We start from the raw sequence: 16,455 nt of genomic DNA on the forward strand, positions 1-16,455 counted from the left end.
TGTAATGGTTTAAATTCTTATCAAAAGAAATAGAGTTTTCGCTTGTGCTTGTAATGATAGAATTCAAAAGAAAATCTCAAGTTGCTCGTGGGATTTTAGTTTTAGATTTTTTCTTTATATAAAAAACTTTCACTAAAATAACAAGATATCGGATTTTGAAGTATTATTCAATTATAAAATGCATTTAGTTTTCAGTTTTTCATGAGAAAAATTGCTCTATTCTATTTTTGTATCTCTTTTATATCCTAGCTTTCCACCGACGACAAAGACTGTAGTACTTGACTACGTCTTCATGTGGACCTGCATGTGGTCCATGCGTGGCGAAAATGGACGTACGTACGTACGACGTTGTTGGAGGTTTACAGGCAGGCAAGATGTACTAATGTATAAATGAGGGGATTCATGCAAATAGGCTCCTTAACTTCCCCAGAAAACAGAGTGAAAATAAACATAGAAATTAAAACTGAAATAATATGAATTTACTGAAACCGTAGTAGTTAGCTGGATCAAGGCCACCAAGCGGAATTGAAACTCCGCCGGCCTCTATTTAACGTGTATTCTACATTTCAGGGCGTGGAAGTTCTGTGCATAAAATATATATATGTATGAATTCACTTTTTTTTAACCCACATTTTTAAAAAAGATTTGTATATATAAGATTTTTATCTTAGTTTTTACCTAGTATTCTTCAAAAAAATATTGAGGGAAATTTGTCATGAGTATGTATATAAGTTCGAAAGTTTGCTTGCAATATTGTCTTTTTGCAGCACATAAATGCCTCTCACGGATGTCGTATGTATACTACATGACTGACATTATTTTATATATATATATATATAGTGCAGCACCACGTGTTCATGCATGAGATCATCATGAGAAGTGTCTGTAGTAGTGATAGTAAATGCCTCTTACCATTCTACCAAACAGCCACCGAACTCTTTAATTGGACCAATAAATTAGATGTTGCAATTGATGTTCTAAAGCTTTCTTTGTACGTTTCTTTAATTTGTCTTTTGCTTTTGAGATAACGAAACAAATTTGCCTGATGATCTTTCAGCTGCTGAGGTTTTGAGGATCCAATCGAGACTCATATGGCGATTATATAATCTCCAGTACACTCCTTGATCAGATCACACGAAGAAAAAGAAAAAGAAAAAGAAATATTAATTTGGTGCTTCTTCTTGTCTGCTTGTCATGCCAAAAAGCAAGCCTTCAAAAGGCCAGGTAGCTGTTTTTGCATGGGTTTGATCTCGTCCACCTCCACATCTATCAAAATCTCATACAATTAGCATTTCCTCACATGGGTCACATCTTTCTTTCCACCCCCTCCTTTTAGAAGAACTTCTCGACCTTTTCATCATAGCATTCAGTACTGATCTCTTTCTTTCTTTCTTTCTGGTGCATGTCGTAATTTTTTTCAGATACCCAGTTCTTGGCCATAGTTGATGTTCATTTATAACTGATCTAGCTCCATTCTGGGTTGTTGTTGTTGTATAACCTTTTTCTGCAACTTGGCATTGAAGATTGATATTTGAGAGAGATGGCCGAGAGAGTGGAAAACTCTGCAGCAAATCATGTAGTGATGGAGATAAAGCCAAACAGACCAGTAGTAGTACCGGGCTTGAGTCCTCTGAGTGAGACTCTTTGGACGGACAAGGCTAAGACAGAATTCGTGGGGGATGTGTCGGCGAGGCTGACATGGAAGGACCTGACTGTGATGGTCACTCTCAACAATGGTGAGACCCAGAAGGTGTTGGAAGGGCTCACTGGTTATGCAGAGCCTGGAACCCTAACTGCACTCATGGGACCCTCTGGCTCAGGCAAATCTACACTGCTTGATGCTCTTTCTAGCCGTCTTGCAGCCAATGCTTTCCTTTCTGGTACCATTCTCCTCAATGGTCACAAAACTAAGCTTTCTTTTGGGACTGCTGTGAGTTTTTTTTTTTCCCTGATCTCTACTCCCTCATCATTCAGTTTGTCGTATTTTTTCACCTTCTTAACTAAAAAAGGGAAAAAGATGGTGCAAGTTTTGTGTACCATGTTGCTTGTTGGGGTTTACTTGTTTCTAGTGTTTATACTTCTGTTTTTTATCTGTTCCAACAATCTAAGAAAATCAATGAGGATCGGTTGATTATGGTGATATTTGATCTGTTAGGGCATTGATCAATCTCATGGGATGATGTTAAACATAGAGAGATGAAAAAGTGAACGTAAAACAACCACCACAGCCTCTATATATAGAGGGCGCGGCGGCAACGTTTCACAGAGGACGTGTCTTCTCATCACACACGAACGGAGGTGGCTGATCAACCTCCTATGAAAACCATCCCATTGTAGAAATTGAAAAAAAAAATCAAAATAAAATTGAAAATAAAAAATGAGAAAATGATGTTGAGAGAATGCAAGAAATTTGAGGACTATATCTTTATTATTTACAATTGTAACTAAATACAAAATATAAATTCTTATTTATAAAGAAATTACATAGAAATGAAATAAATATTATGATTATAATGAGAATCAAATTATTAATTTTTTTAGAATGATATTTGCAGTCATGAAATGCAAAAGCGTCACGCAATCCTTTTGAAAAAAATAAATAAATTCGAGATCCACATAAAACATTTAATTTTTTTTAATAGTGGATTACACTATTTTTTAAAATGATTGTGCGACACTTGCGCACTCTACAATTGTACGTAACATAAGAAATGATATTTACAATCGTAGAGTGGTTAAGAGCTGCGCAATCTTTTTTAAAAAAATCAGTAAATAATGGGACCTACATGAAGAAAAATTATTTTTTTAATAGTAGACTCTACTATTTTTCAAAACAATTATATAGTATTTATACACTTTATTACTATATGTAGCATTACTTGTATAACATTACTGTTTTTTATTTTATATAATCTCTTAAGAGAAATGCAATACAACAAGTGCACACTGTAATTGCGTGATCAGTACCCTGTGCGAACTGGTCACACAATAACAGTGTGCAAACAAAGACGTCGATAGCAAACCAAACATCTTTGAATGCTATCGACAATTAACTTGGCACTAATGTCTTTAATTTGTTTCTTCATTCGCTCCTATATATGTCTAATTGGCGATGTTATATTGTGATGCCAACGTCCTCCAGGCCTATGTAACCCAAGATGAGAATCTGATCGGAACTCTAACAGTACGGGAGACAATTTCATACTCAGCTCGACTACGGCTGCCGGATAAAATGCCATGGTCGGAGAAACAAGCACTGGTTGAGGGTATCATTATTGAGATGGGTCTCCAAGATTGCGCTGACACCGTAATCGGAAACTGGCATTTGCGAGGAATCAGTGGAGGAGAAAGGAGAAGGGTTAGCATTGCTCTTGAGATCTTGATGAGACCCAGATTGCTCTTCTTGGATGAGCCAACTAGCGGACTTGACAGGTTAAGCTGATCTAGCTATTCTATTCATTCTTTTTTCCACGAGAAAAATGATAACGTAAAAGTTTTAAATAGATAAGTGTAGTCTTTTAAGAAAAAAAATATATAAAAAAATCTATTCTTTTTTTATGGTACCAATATTTTTACAAAAGGCCTAAACTTAACTATTTAAAGTTTGTACTTAGCATTGATCTCCATTAGTTGCAACTTTTGGAAGTAGAGAGATGCTTGCCCTTTGTATTATTTAATATTTAACACCGTATCGTCATTTTAATTATCATTTTAATTATCATTCTTTCATCATTTCAAGTATAATATTTAATCATCGATTTTATTTATTTTTTACTTATTTATCAATCATTTTATGTCATATCAAAGATGTAGAAATGATAATAATTAAAAAAGATTTATGGTATTATTTTGTTGTTAATTTTGTTGGAAAAATCATATTGCACTTAATTTTTTCTAATGTAAAAGATCCCTCAATTAAATATTACAATTGGTCCCTTCATAAAATATCCATAGAAAAATAAAAACTTTCTTAACTCATTTCATCTCATCCTTACAACTTTATTAAATTCACACAAAATAAAATAAACAATTCAACTTTTTCAAATTCTAAAAAAAAAAATAATATTAAAAAAATTTATTCTAACAAGATTATTTTATTCAATTTTTAATTTTAATCTCAATTCAACTCATCTGCAAAAACAAATGAGTCTAAGTCTCACAATTACTTTATTTTCTTCTACATCTTAATTCCTTGCGTACTCAATTTAATCTATTAATATTAGTCTTGTAATTTCTTTAAAAAATACCAATATTAGTCTTGTACTCTTAGAATCACAACCTTTAGAGTTAATTTTTTTGTTTTTTTGATAATCAACAAACTTTCATTTATAAGAAAACATTACATAGCAAACTGATGGTCCCACCACATCTGGACATCAACTACATTCCATGCAAATCGTGCCAAGATATGAGCTACCCCATTTCCTTCCCTATAAACATGTTGAATGTGAGAATCTGGAAAATGATTCATTAGCTCTTTAACATCCTGTATCAGATTACCATTTGATGAAGAAGACTTGTGACTAGCTTGTATTTCCTGCACCAATACTTAACCGTCAGATTCTACCACCAAGTTAAGTATCCCAAGTCGAAGGCAGAATTGTAGGCCTCTCAGAACAGCTAACAACTCGATTGTAGCAGGCTCATCAACAAAATCTTCCTTTTTGGTTGCTGCCATGACCACTTGCCCATCTTCATTTCGTAGAACCACACCTATTCCAACTTTCCTCACATCGGCAAACACTGCTCCATCAACATTTAGTTTTAAGAAACCTGGTGGAGGTGGTTTCCATTTACAAATTTTTCCTATTTCCATAGCACTAGAGGCTCTCAGCTGTATAAAGGTTTTATGTAGAGAGAGAACATGATTCACGGCAGTCATAGGTTCAATCACAATTTTCTCCATCATCATCTTATTACGTCTAAACCATAAACTCCAACCAATCAGGAAGAACAAAGTAAAATCTGCCTCATTCCCCCTTTCTAAAACAAACCTAACCTAGTCCAATAAGGTTGTCTGCTGCTGAATTTGCTGCAATAAAAGGAGACAATGTATCCATACCAGTCTAATATGAGAGCAAAAAAGAATAGCATGTGCCGCATCCTCCCCACTTGCCTGATAGAAACAACAAACATTAGCCACATCTATTTTTCTATGTCTCAAATTAGTCAGCGTTGGTAGAATATTTTCACAAGCTCGCTATGCAAAAATCTTGATTTTACTAGGAACTTTCATTTGCCATATACCCTTCCAAAGTTTCTTATCAGACATAAGAGAAGAGCTATCTCCATTACGTTCACAGTTCAAATTCTGTATCAATCGATAGGCACTCTTCATTGTAAAGTTCCCACTTGATTCTTCATTCCAAAGCCATTTGTCCATGTACTCAGTACTTGACAACCTGATCTGAAGAATCCTATCAGCCACATTTGGATTGAAGAGAGATCTAACTTGACTTATATTCCACAATCTGCTATCCTGGTCGATTAGTGAATCTACTGTTGCTTCCTCGTGTGCCTCATTAATCGAAATTCCATCTTGAGCTGGCTGTAAATAGTTATGTCCTGGCACCCAAAAATCTTTCTAGATTTTAATATTCTCCCCCGTACCAACTCTCCACTGACAGCCTGCCCTTAACCACTCCTTAGCTTCAAGTATCCCTCTCCAAGCATAATAAGGGTTAGGACCCAACTTTGCTTGAAAGAAAGAAACATGTGGAAAGTATTTAGCTTTGTAGATTCTTTGGAGCAAAGAGTCATTATTTTGTAAAATCCACCACCCTTGTTTTGCTAGCAATGCCATGTTAAAAAAATGAAAGTTCTTGAACCCCATACCACATCTAAATTTCGACATGCAAAGCCTTGCCAATTCATTCAATGCACTTTCCTCTCATCCTCTTTTTGCCCCCACCAAAACCTAGCTATCAACCTCTCCAATTCTCTACACAAACCCAACGGTAATTTGAAACAACTCATAGCATAAGTAGGAATGGATAATGTGACAGCTTTTATAAGAACTTATCTTCCTCCTTGAGATAATAATTTTCCTTTCCAACTCTGCAGGTTAACCCAAATTTTTTTTTTAATATCCTCAAAAGCTCTAGTTTTAGATCTCCCCACTAGGTTAGGAAAACCTAGATACTTATCATACTGCTGAAAAGTTCTCCACACACACACACACACACACACACACAATGCAAGAATCTCTCTTTGTCTCAATTCTGGAACATTTTTAGAAAAAACCATAGCAGTCTTTGTTTTATTAACCATCTGACCTGAGGCTAACTCATATTGTTGTAACAATTTCTGAATATAAGATGTTGTTTGAGAATCAGCTTTATAGAAAATTAGGCTTTCATTGGCGAAGAGAAGGTGATTCACACTTGGGGCCTTTCTACATACTTTTATGCCTTTTACCATACTTCTCCACTTAGCATCTTTCAGCAAAGCAATTAGCCCCTTAGTACAAAAGAGAAATAAGTAAGGGGATAAAGAATCCCCTTGCCCAATACCTCTAGTAGGAATAGTATGCCTTAGGGATTCACCATTCACCAAGATGGAGAAAGAAACTGTTTTTACACACTCCATTACCAGCTTTACAAAAGACTCTGCAAACCCCAACTTCAACATAATGTTTTCTAAAAACAGTCATTCCACCCTATCATATGCTTTACTCATATCCAATTTAAGGGACATATAACATTTCCGACCCATTCTCTTGTCCCTCAGATAATTAGCAAGCTCATACGCAATCAACACATTATCAGTCATCAGTCTACCCCCAACAAAAGCAGATTGTGTTTCAGATATAACCTCAGGCAGCAGATTTTTCAACCTATTAACCATCACTTTAGAAACTAGCTTATACACAACGTTACAAAGACTTGTAGGTCGGAAATCTGAAACCATCTCACAAGTCTTCTTTTTTGGAATTAAGCTAATTAAAGTATGATTAAGCTCCTTAGGGATCCTTCCCGAATTTAAAGTATGTAACACAGCTTGAGTCACTGAAGTGCCAACAATAGACCAATATTTCTGGAAAAAGAATGGAGACATACCATCAGGACCTAGAGCTTTTGTTGAAGAGCCACCCTTACCTCCTCTACTTCATATGGTCTAGTGAGCTGCTGGTTCATCTCTGGTGTGACTTTTCTCTCCACACAATCTAGAACTCCCTGCTGTCCTCTCTGTCCAGATGTTGAAAAAAAAGTGTCTGGAAAAATCCAACAATCAGATTCTGCTTCAAGGGTCCTTCTAGCCATTCACCCTGCTCATTTCTTAGGCCTTTAATCCAGTTCCTCTTCCTTCTAGTATTAGCTTGGGAGTGAAAAAACCGAGTGTTCTGATCCCCTTCATGTAGCCACTGCACTCTAGATTGCTGTCTCCACATCACTTCCTCCCGTTCAAGCCATAATTGCAAACTCTCTCTTGCTTTAGACAAATCCATTGGATCAGGTTGCTCAACATTTTTAGCTTGCATAGCCTCCAAGTTTTGCCTCGCCTCAGTTTTCTTTTTCTTTACATGACCAAAAGACATCTTATTCCATAAAGCCAATTGATGACCAAACATTTTAATGCACTTCATCACCCCTTCCACATTATTATTGCCATTTCCATTTCCAGCCATCCAAACATTCTCAATAATGTCAGCACATTTTTTCTCCCCTACCCACATTACTTCAAATCTGAACTTTTTCTTTTCTTCCTTCAACAAACGAGCCCTCAGATTCAAACTAGATAGGTTAATGATTTGACTGAGCAACCACCCCATGTTTCACTACCACTTGGGGAAACAAACCAAAGAAACTGTTGTTACCCAAGAAACAATCAAGTCTTTCACCAATGGCTTCATCACCTTCCCTTCCATTCGACCACGTGTATTTAGGTCCATGAAACCCCACATCCCGCAAAGAACAGTCCATCAAAACTTCCCTAAATGCCGCCATTTGATTCTCAGGTCTTAATCTACCGCTCCTCTTTTCACTCGTTTGCAGTACTTCATTAAAACCACCCCCCAAAATCCATGATACATCATCATCAACATGTAAATTACGCATCAAATCCCATGTGATAAATCTGCTTATAGTATGCGGATTCCCATAGATACTCGTAAACCTCCACTCATGAGCATCATCTTCTCTAACAAGAACATCAATGTGATTTATAGAAAACAATTTTAACCAATCCAAAATATCCCCTTTCCACAACAATGCTAACCCCCCATTCTTCCCTACACAATCCACAGTAAAGCAGGAATTAAAACTCAATTTATACTTACATACCTCCATCTTCCGAGTTGTCAACTTAGTCTCCTGAAGAAACACCATCGTGGGATCTTCTTGCACGATTAGCTCACGCAAAGCACGAATTCCCCGTGGGTTCCCAAGCCCACGAGATTTCCAACATAATGCTTTCATTACTTTCGGCAGGGCTGGACCCCAGCCTCTGCCGATAGATCAATTTGGACCTCATGAAGGTGCTCATCCTCGTTCTTCGTAAAAACCTTCTATTTCTGTTGTTTTCCCCCCACTGGAAGAGACCCATCATCGGGGGCAGCAGCTTTCCTTTTCGCACAAGGTCGGCTTGTAGGAGATGACTGAATTCTCCCCACTAAGGCTTTCCTTTTCCAACGGAGGCCCTCCTTACTTGTCGAGCCTAAAGCCACCTGGGCCTCATTAATCGTCGCCCCCTCAGTAGCTGGACCATTTAAGCCCATAACTGGTAAGCCCACTTTCAACAAAGATGGCTCAATCAGCGAAGGAGTAACTGCCTTTGGTGGAACCCGTGAATCGCACTCCATTTCCTTCAACAACCCGTCCGAAACACCAGTGCAGCAGCTCCCCTCAACGGACTCCACCATTTGCTCAGCATCTGCTGCTAAATCAGCACATAACGACTCCAGATTAACAGTTACAGTTAGTGGAGTATTTTTCACCGCATCTTCCTCCAACACGACCCCAGCATTGCGGTGATCCGCAGACTCGGGACTCTCCTCTAATGACGGCGGTCGGCGGCCATTGGCCACCATCTGTTTACTGCCACGCCCATCTCCCCTCAACCACTGTCCATATGGAAAAGTGGTTGTTTTTTCATTAAAATCTCGCTCCTATTCACAATCACGGAATGCATGACCTAGCTCCACAGATAAAGCAAAAGTCATGCAACCTTTCGTAAGAGAAGCGCACCCAGTAGGAACTCGAGAACCAATACAAAGTTTCTTTCTGCACAACAAGGGTTTCATAATGTCAAGGCATACACGGATACGTATGAATTCAACCCAAGCAATTTCGCCATCCAGCAAGTCTATATCCTCCATATGACCTAGTGATTTCCCAATCAGCTCTCCAACTTCGATATTGAGAGCCGCCAAGGGTAAATTGTGAACCCTTCAAAAAGATGCTTTTGTTAATTGAAGTTGTTGAACCTGTTGAAAGCCATCAAAATCCTTTACTAAAACCAATTGTTTGTCAAAAGTCCACGGCCCATCACGAAATGCACATCATCAAATTCTGCCAAGAGGAACATTGAATCAAGTTCCTGCAATTTCAGCCCTCTCAAATGGCGCCAAACCCTCCAAAGCATCTGCTTGAAAGCCATCTGATTGTAATTTCGTAACATTAGCAACTGAACAATCAAACACTTTTCTCCTCTGACTACAGTGTTTTGTATCAAGTCAACGTCAACAACGACCGTCTCCTGTTCTGATTCCGTTAAAGATAGCTTTCCATACAGCCCTTCCAATTCCTCTGCCATGTGGAATAATCAGTGAAGAAAACAAAGTGAGTCCCTGCACTAGACGGCAAGAAGAAACCAAAACCTCTACTCGTAGGAGACTAGAGAGGAGCACTCAAACATCTATCTATGCTAGACCAACTTTTCTGATTATACCTTTAGAGTAAATTAATTTTAATGTCTCCTTACTAAAATACTTAGACCTGAGATTTAAAATAATCAATTCAGATTGAATTTATCTCGAGAGGATATTTAGTACCTCAATGGAAATCATGAATTCCATCATGAGATTATTCCTTCAGTACTAAACATGATCACCCAATGTTTAGAGATACTAAATCCATTAGGATCTCACATTTAATTTTTCAACTTCTTAGGATTAAAAATAAAATGTTATTAGTGAGATTGGATTTGGATATATTATTCAATTGTGTACTATATATTTTAGAATAAACACGATCCAATTCAATATCCTCTAGTTATATCAACAAATCAATTACAAATCAATCAAAACTTCCATGATTAAGGTATCATCATAATTGATATGTTCTAATTTTTTGAGAAAAATATCAAATTCTTCTTCTATACACAAAGCTTATGATTTATGAGTTACAAACAATTTTTAGGAGTAATCGGACTGAGAAAACTTTCTCTCGAATTATTCAAGATGCACTTCCAGGAAGTAAATTCCTTTCGGAGGACCAGTTCAGCCTCGAGATTAGTCGAGACTTTGTTCTCGAACACCTCATACCAATAAAAAAATGATTTATGAGTTCCAAGAAATTGTAATTTACATCTTCCGTATACCAGAGATTAATATACATACATCATATACAATATAAATTACAAACTAAATTAGTACAATGTCCATAATTCATGTAATTAAAAAATAAATTTTTATTATTTTGTCTATTTATTATTTATTATTTATTTTATATTTTTAGTATATAGGGCCCTATGTGGTTTGGAGTTTGCCTAAACTAATTATCCGATATCTATAAATTTACAAATAGCTAGCATTACTTTGCCCTCATAACTCTTGTTAAAGGACTTTGATTTTTCTGGCAGTGCTTCTGCTTTCTTTGTAACGCAAACATTACGTGGTCTATCAAGGGATGGGAGGACCGTCATAGCCTCAATTCACCAGCCAAGCAGTGAAGTATTCCAACTATTTGATCGATTATACTTGCTTTCGGGGGGCAAAACTGTTTATTTTGGCGAGGCTTCCGAAGCATATGAGGTGAGAACGAACTACTAAGAACCCTCACTTTCTGTCTGCTTTGCATGCATTTGATTTTGGAGAAATCAAGCTCTTAATGGGATGGTGTTTGCAGTTCTTTGCACAAGCTGGGTTCCCCTGCCCTGCTTTAAGGAACCCTTCTGATCATTTTCTTAGGCACATCAATTCTGACTTTGATAAAGTTAAGGCCACTCTAAAAGGATCCATGAAATTGCGGGTATGAACTTCGTCCTCTCTTACTCTTAATTATATACATGTAACTTCATTATATAATGCTACTGCAATCATGCATGTTAAGACAAAATATAAATTATTTAAATCTACATCCTTCCATTAGTTTAAAGAATAAATATCATATCGGAGCAGTGAGTTCGAATCTCACTCTACACTCCATCATATTTAATTAAATATTCTACGTGTTGCGGCCACACGTGAAGGGGAGTGTTAAGATAAATTATAAATAATTTAAATCTACCTCTTTTCATCATGTTAAGCTTTTGGGATAAGTGTTTATTTGACAATGCATTATACTCTGAGTAATCTGAGTAATGTCATGTAATCTCTGAGCAGGGATACGTGATACTACCATCCTATCACACATGTCGTATTATTAAAATAAGTGTTTACATAAGTCATGATATTTATGATAGGATGGAGTATCACATCATCCATATTCCAAGACTACCTAATAATTATCCTAAATTTCGGAACACAGACACAATGTGGGCAAAAATATCAGAGGATTGCTTGAATAATGGGGCCAATGCAGCAAATAGTATAGCAGTGGTGATAAAAAACGATAAGGCGTTCCTGCAGCCGCTTGCAGGTGCCCCTTTGTGAAAGGTGTGGTGAAGTAAATGATTATGATATACAGAGGAATGGGTCTAATTGCATTTTTTAATCAGTGGGAATTGAAGGCTGATGATATATTTGTTGTTTTGTTCCTGTAACTCTGAATTTGTTTCTGCTCAGTTTGAGGCAAGTGATGATCCACTTGAGAAGATTACCATAACTGAAGCTATTCGAACCCTGATTGACTCCTACTGCACTTCTCAGTACTGTTATGCAGTGAGGGAAAAAGTTGAGGAGATATCCAAATTCGTAAGTTGTTCAAGAGTAGCATGACTTTTCATCTGATAGATTATTTCATTAGTTTGTAAAGAATTTGTTCAAATAAATACACTAATAATATGGGAATATAGTGTGACAGTTGGAATTATTTTCCATATGTTGCAGAAAGGAACTGTGCTGGATTCAGGAGGTAGTCAGGCTAGTTTCCTGATGCAAGCCTTTACCTTGACCAAGCGTTCATTTGTCAACATGTCAAGGGACTTTGGGTATTACTGGCTTAGGCTTCTAATATACATTGTAGTCACTATCTGCATTGGGACCATCTATTACAATGTCGGAACGGAGTACACTTCGATTCTGGTACTGATATTCTTTCATTTCATTTCCAATAAGACTAAAAAATGGATAAGGAAGTTAAGAGGACAATAGTTTGAAAATTAAGGAAATCAAGTCCATTCTTTTACTGATAGTTTTTTCTTTCTTGTTCAATTGATATGGGGGAGGCAAGGGGATCATGTGCATCATTTGTATTTGGTTTTGTAACATTCCTGTCAATTGGCGGGTTTCCTTCATTCGTTGAAGATATGAAGGCAAGTTTCATGATCCCATGCGCCTTACATTCTCAGCCGCACTTAGAGGTGGATGCTAATAATTTGATTTTCTCAGGTTTTCCAGAGAGAGAGGCTGAATGGCCACTATGGTGTGGCTTCATTTGTCATTGGCAACACACTCTCTGCAATGCCTTTCCTGATATTGATAGCCTTCCTCTCTGGAACTATTTGTTACTTCTTGGTCCACCTGCACCCGGGATTTGAACATTATATATTCTTTGTTCTATGCCTTTTTGCAAGTGTCACAGTAGTTGAGAGCCTGATGATGGCCATAGCCAGTATTGTCCCCAACTTCCTCATGGGGATCATCGTAGGGGCTGGAATTCAGGTGTGTATGTTCTTGTCATAGAATTTGAATGCAACCAAATTAAATTTCGGCTATAGGAATGCACTAATGTGATGTGTTGCCTAAAAAACAAAAATTTACCCTGTTGTGCAATCCAGCAAGAACTATCAAGAGAGATGCAGGTATTTATTAAGAAACTTCGATTCGGCTTTCAAGTTATAGTTGATGAGATATTTGTGGTATAATTCTTATGTCAGGGTATATTCATGCTAGTCTCTGGGTTCTTCAGGCTCCCAAATGACATCCCAAAGCCTGTGTGGCGCTATCCCATGTCATACATCAGCTTCCATTCCTGGGCTGTGCAGGTAAAATGAAAACTGCTACTAGTACAGCTAAACTTGTTCAATAACTGAAACAATTTAAACTTTTCAGGTTCAATAACTGAAACAATTTAAACTTTTCAGGGACAATACCAGAATGATTTCAAGGGCTTGTTTTTTGACAACCAAATATTGGATCTTCCTAAGATATCTGGAGAGTACATCTTGGAAAATGTGTACCAGATTAACGTTCATCGATCGAAATGGGTGGATCTTGGTGTCATCTTCAGCATGATAGCCATTTATCGCATCCTCTTCTTCATGTTGATCAAAGTTAGTGAGGATGTGACACCTTGGATCAGAGGTTACATGGCCAGAAGAAGAATGCAACAGAAGAATGACAATCAAGATGCAACAACAGCTTCCAATGGTCTCACCAAATCTCCTTCTCTGAGAACATATGTGAATAATCGTACAATCGAAACTGGTAAAAGTAGATAAGAGACAAGAGTACTGGCCGGTACACCAAATACAACGGAATGAAGATTAATCTCACTACCAAGTTTGGTCAAATAATGTAGCAAGTGGTTTGAGAGATAATTCTATCCATCTTTAGACCTTTTTTTCCCTTCCATTCCATGTATAATACCCATTTGTAGCTATCTAAACTTTCTATGTTTATCTTCTTGCTAGTAACAGCTTTTGACAGAAAATTGCTCAGATTCTATATAATTGACTGTCTCGTTTGAATAATGAAAGTGTTTCATCTCATCTCATTTCATTATTACAATTTTTCCAAATTTCCAAACAAAATATAATAAACAATTCAACTTTTTCAAATATCAAAATAATAATAACATTAAAAATAATATTTTATTCAACTTTTATTTCAACTCATCATCGCATCTCAGCTCATTATCCAAACGGAACCTAACACTTATATGGGGTCAGTTTCATAAACCTTCTAATAAAGCACCAAAACAGACATGGTTCTGGCTAAAAAGTGACCTTTTCACCAGTGTCATTCAAATAAGTAACGGCTATAGAAACATTCAGTCATCATTAAAACTTGTAAGAGAAATGTCAAGGAACCCAAGAACAAATGCGTAAGACTCGTTCAAAATCTATTTCCTACTAATTTTGAAAGGCTGGAAATAACTTAGTGAGCTCCCTCAACTAGAAGAATCATGCAAACTATGAATGATGCCAATAATAAATTGAGCTACAAAGTATACTGTGGGTAGCATAATTAAGGTGGGTAGAGGTGGGTGATGGGTGACGTGAACCCAGCTCGCCTGCCCCGTTGGGATAGCTGGGGAAGGGTGGTAAACGACAAGTGGATTCAAGTATCTTTTTCATATATTCAAGTTATGTACTGCAGCTATATTATATACAAGTGTGGGAATACAACAATCTACAATTACAGAGATGATCAAAATGGATGCTAGCGGTTCTTGTACTGCAGATGATCAAAATGGATCATCCGCCTGCCCGAAAGGTGGATGTTGACAAACAAGTATTCCAACACCATACACGGCATACACCATGAGCAGTATATATGTTGAGACCACTTAACTTAAACACAATATTATCCAAAGTCACATCAAAATAAATCCTGATTTGCATCAATTGCCAGCTCCCCTGAAGAACTTGTCTCTGACAAGTTTTGACGAGTGTAAGCAGCAAATAGATGTGGATGTAAACGTTGGACTTCCGATGCCTGCAACCAAACTGATTCTGAATTTAGACGATTTTTCCACTGCACTAAAAACTTGTTATACCCTCATCGACCAGTTGTAATAAATTGATGATCAAGTATGGAGGCAATCTCATCTCGAGTAGCTGTATTTTCTGGGACACGAAGAGTTGGTGTCTGTGATGCCTTTGGAGTTGGTAATATGGAAAATTCATTTTCATCACCCTTAAACTTAGTGAGATCTTCTATGTTAAAAATTGGGCTAATACCAAAATCAGAGGGCAAATCAATGACATACGCGTTGGTGCCCAATTTCTTGGCGACTTTAAAAGGACCCGCCCATCGTGCATGAAGCTTGGTAAAACTCCCCGAAGGAAATCGCTCTGGTCTTAAACGAATAAGAACCATATCACCCACACTAAATTTCCTATCTTTGCGTCTTGCATTTGCAGAAGCTGCATAAGAATCTGTATGAAAGGTAAGGCGCCGTTTGCATTCTTCATGAACGTCCCTCATATAGCTAGAAAAATCTAGTGCAACTTCACTTGGTCTGGGGGGCAATGGTAAGGAGTTGTTATCGATTGGAGTGCTGGGTCGGAAACCATAAACCACTTCGAATGGGGTGCACCCTGTTGATCTGTTAATAGAATTTTTGAAAGCAAATTCTGCTTGTAGAAGTACTATATCCCAGCTGGTGACATGATCCGCGACGAGGCAACGTAATAAATTTCGTAAGCTCTTGTTGGTTACTTCAGTTTGGCCGTCTGTTTGGGGATGGAATGCACTAGAAACCATCAGTTTCGTCCCCATTTTTTCCACAATGTCTTCAAGAAATAACTCACAAATTTTACGTCCCTGCCAGACACAATAGAAGCTGGAATACCATGTAATCGGATTACTTCTTGCAAGAATACTGCAACGATCTTTGAGGCATCATAAGTCTTGTGACATGGAATGAAATGCGACATCTTTGAAAAATGATCCACAACCACCATAATTGAATCATGTTGTCGAAGAGTTTTAGGCAACCCAAGAATAAAATCCATGCTAATGTGCTGCCATGGTTTGTCCAGAATAGGAAAGGGTGCATAGAGCCCAGCTTGTTGCTTGGTTCCTTTATTTATCTGGAAAATTCGACAACAATCAACCATTGTATGCACGTCTCTACGCATCCGAGGCCAATAGAACTGATCAGTAATAATAGCAAAAGTTTTATCATATCTGAAATGCCTAGCTAAACCCTCGTCGTGGAGTTCCATAATTAGGAACTCGCCAAAAGACCCACACGGAATGCACAATCGTGTTCTATAAAATAGATACCCATCTCTCAAAGAATATTCACCACCAGATATGTGCACATGAGTGGAGAGAATACTCCACACGTTGCCAAAGTCCTCGTCATTAGCATAAGGCATTTTTAGACTATCAAATCCTACAAAATTAGCTGAAAACATATGTAATAAGTGAGGTCTTTTGCTTAAGGCATTAGCCACCACATT

At 37.4% G+C, this 16,455-nt stretch overlaps 1 protein-coding gene across 3 annotated transcripts; it reads left to right on the top strand.

Moving 5' to 3' along the window:
• Positions 1 to 1,006: 1,006 nt before the first annotated feature.
• LOC108983950 (ABC transporter G family member 11-like) lies at positions 1,007 to 14,005 on the top strand. 3 transcript variants are annotated; one of them, XM_018955747.2, is made up of 11 exons: positions 1,007 to 1,224; positions 1,422 to 1,930; positions 3,143 to 3,432; positions 10,801 to 10,972; positions 11,067 to 11,189; positions 11,945 to 12,073; positions 12,209 to 12,403; positions 12,547 to 12,633; positions 12,710 to 12,982; positions 13,198 to 13,305; positions 13,405 to 14,005. In XM_018955747.2, the coding sequence occupies exons 2-11, from the start codon at positions 1,541 to 1,543 to the stop codon at positions 13,759 to 13,761; spliced, it is 2,124 nt and encodes a 707-aa protein (XP_018811292.1). In that variant the 5' UTR covers positions 1,007 to 1,224; positions 1,422 to 1,540; the 3' UTR covers positions 13,762 to 14,005. The 3 variants fall into 3 exon arrangements, with proteins under 3 accessions (XP_018811292.1, XP_018811293.1, XP_018811294.1); XM_018955748.2 differs by having other exon boundaries at positions 1,524 to 1,930; XM_018955749.2 differs by lacking the exon at positions 1,007 to 1,224 and adding an exon at positions 1,305 to 1,369 and having other exon boundaries at positions 1,524 to 1,930.
• Positions 14,006 to 16,455: the final 2,450 nt, after the last annotated feature.

The sequence above is a fragment of the Juglans regia genome, chromosome 15, assembly GCF_001411555.2.
Source record: "Juglans regia cultivar Chandler chromosome 15, Walnut 2.0, whole genome shotgun sequence".
Taxonomy (NCBI): domain Eukaryota; kingdom Viridiplantae; phylum Streptophyta; class Magnoliopsida; order Fagales; family Juglandaceae; genus Juglans; species Juglans regia.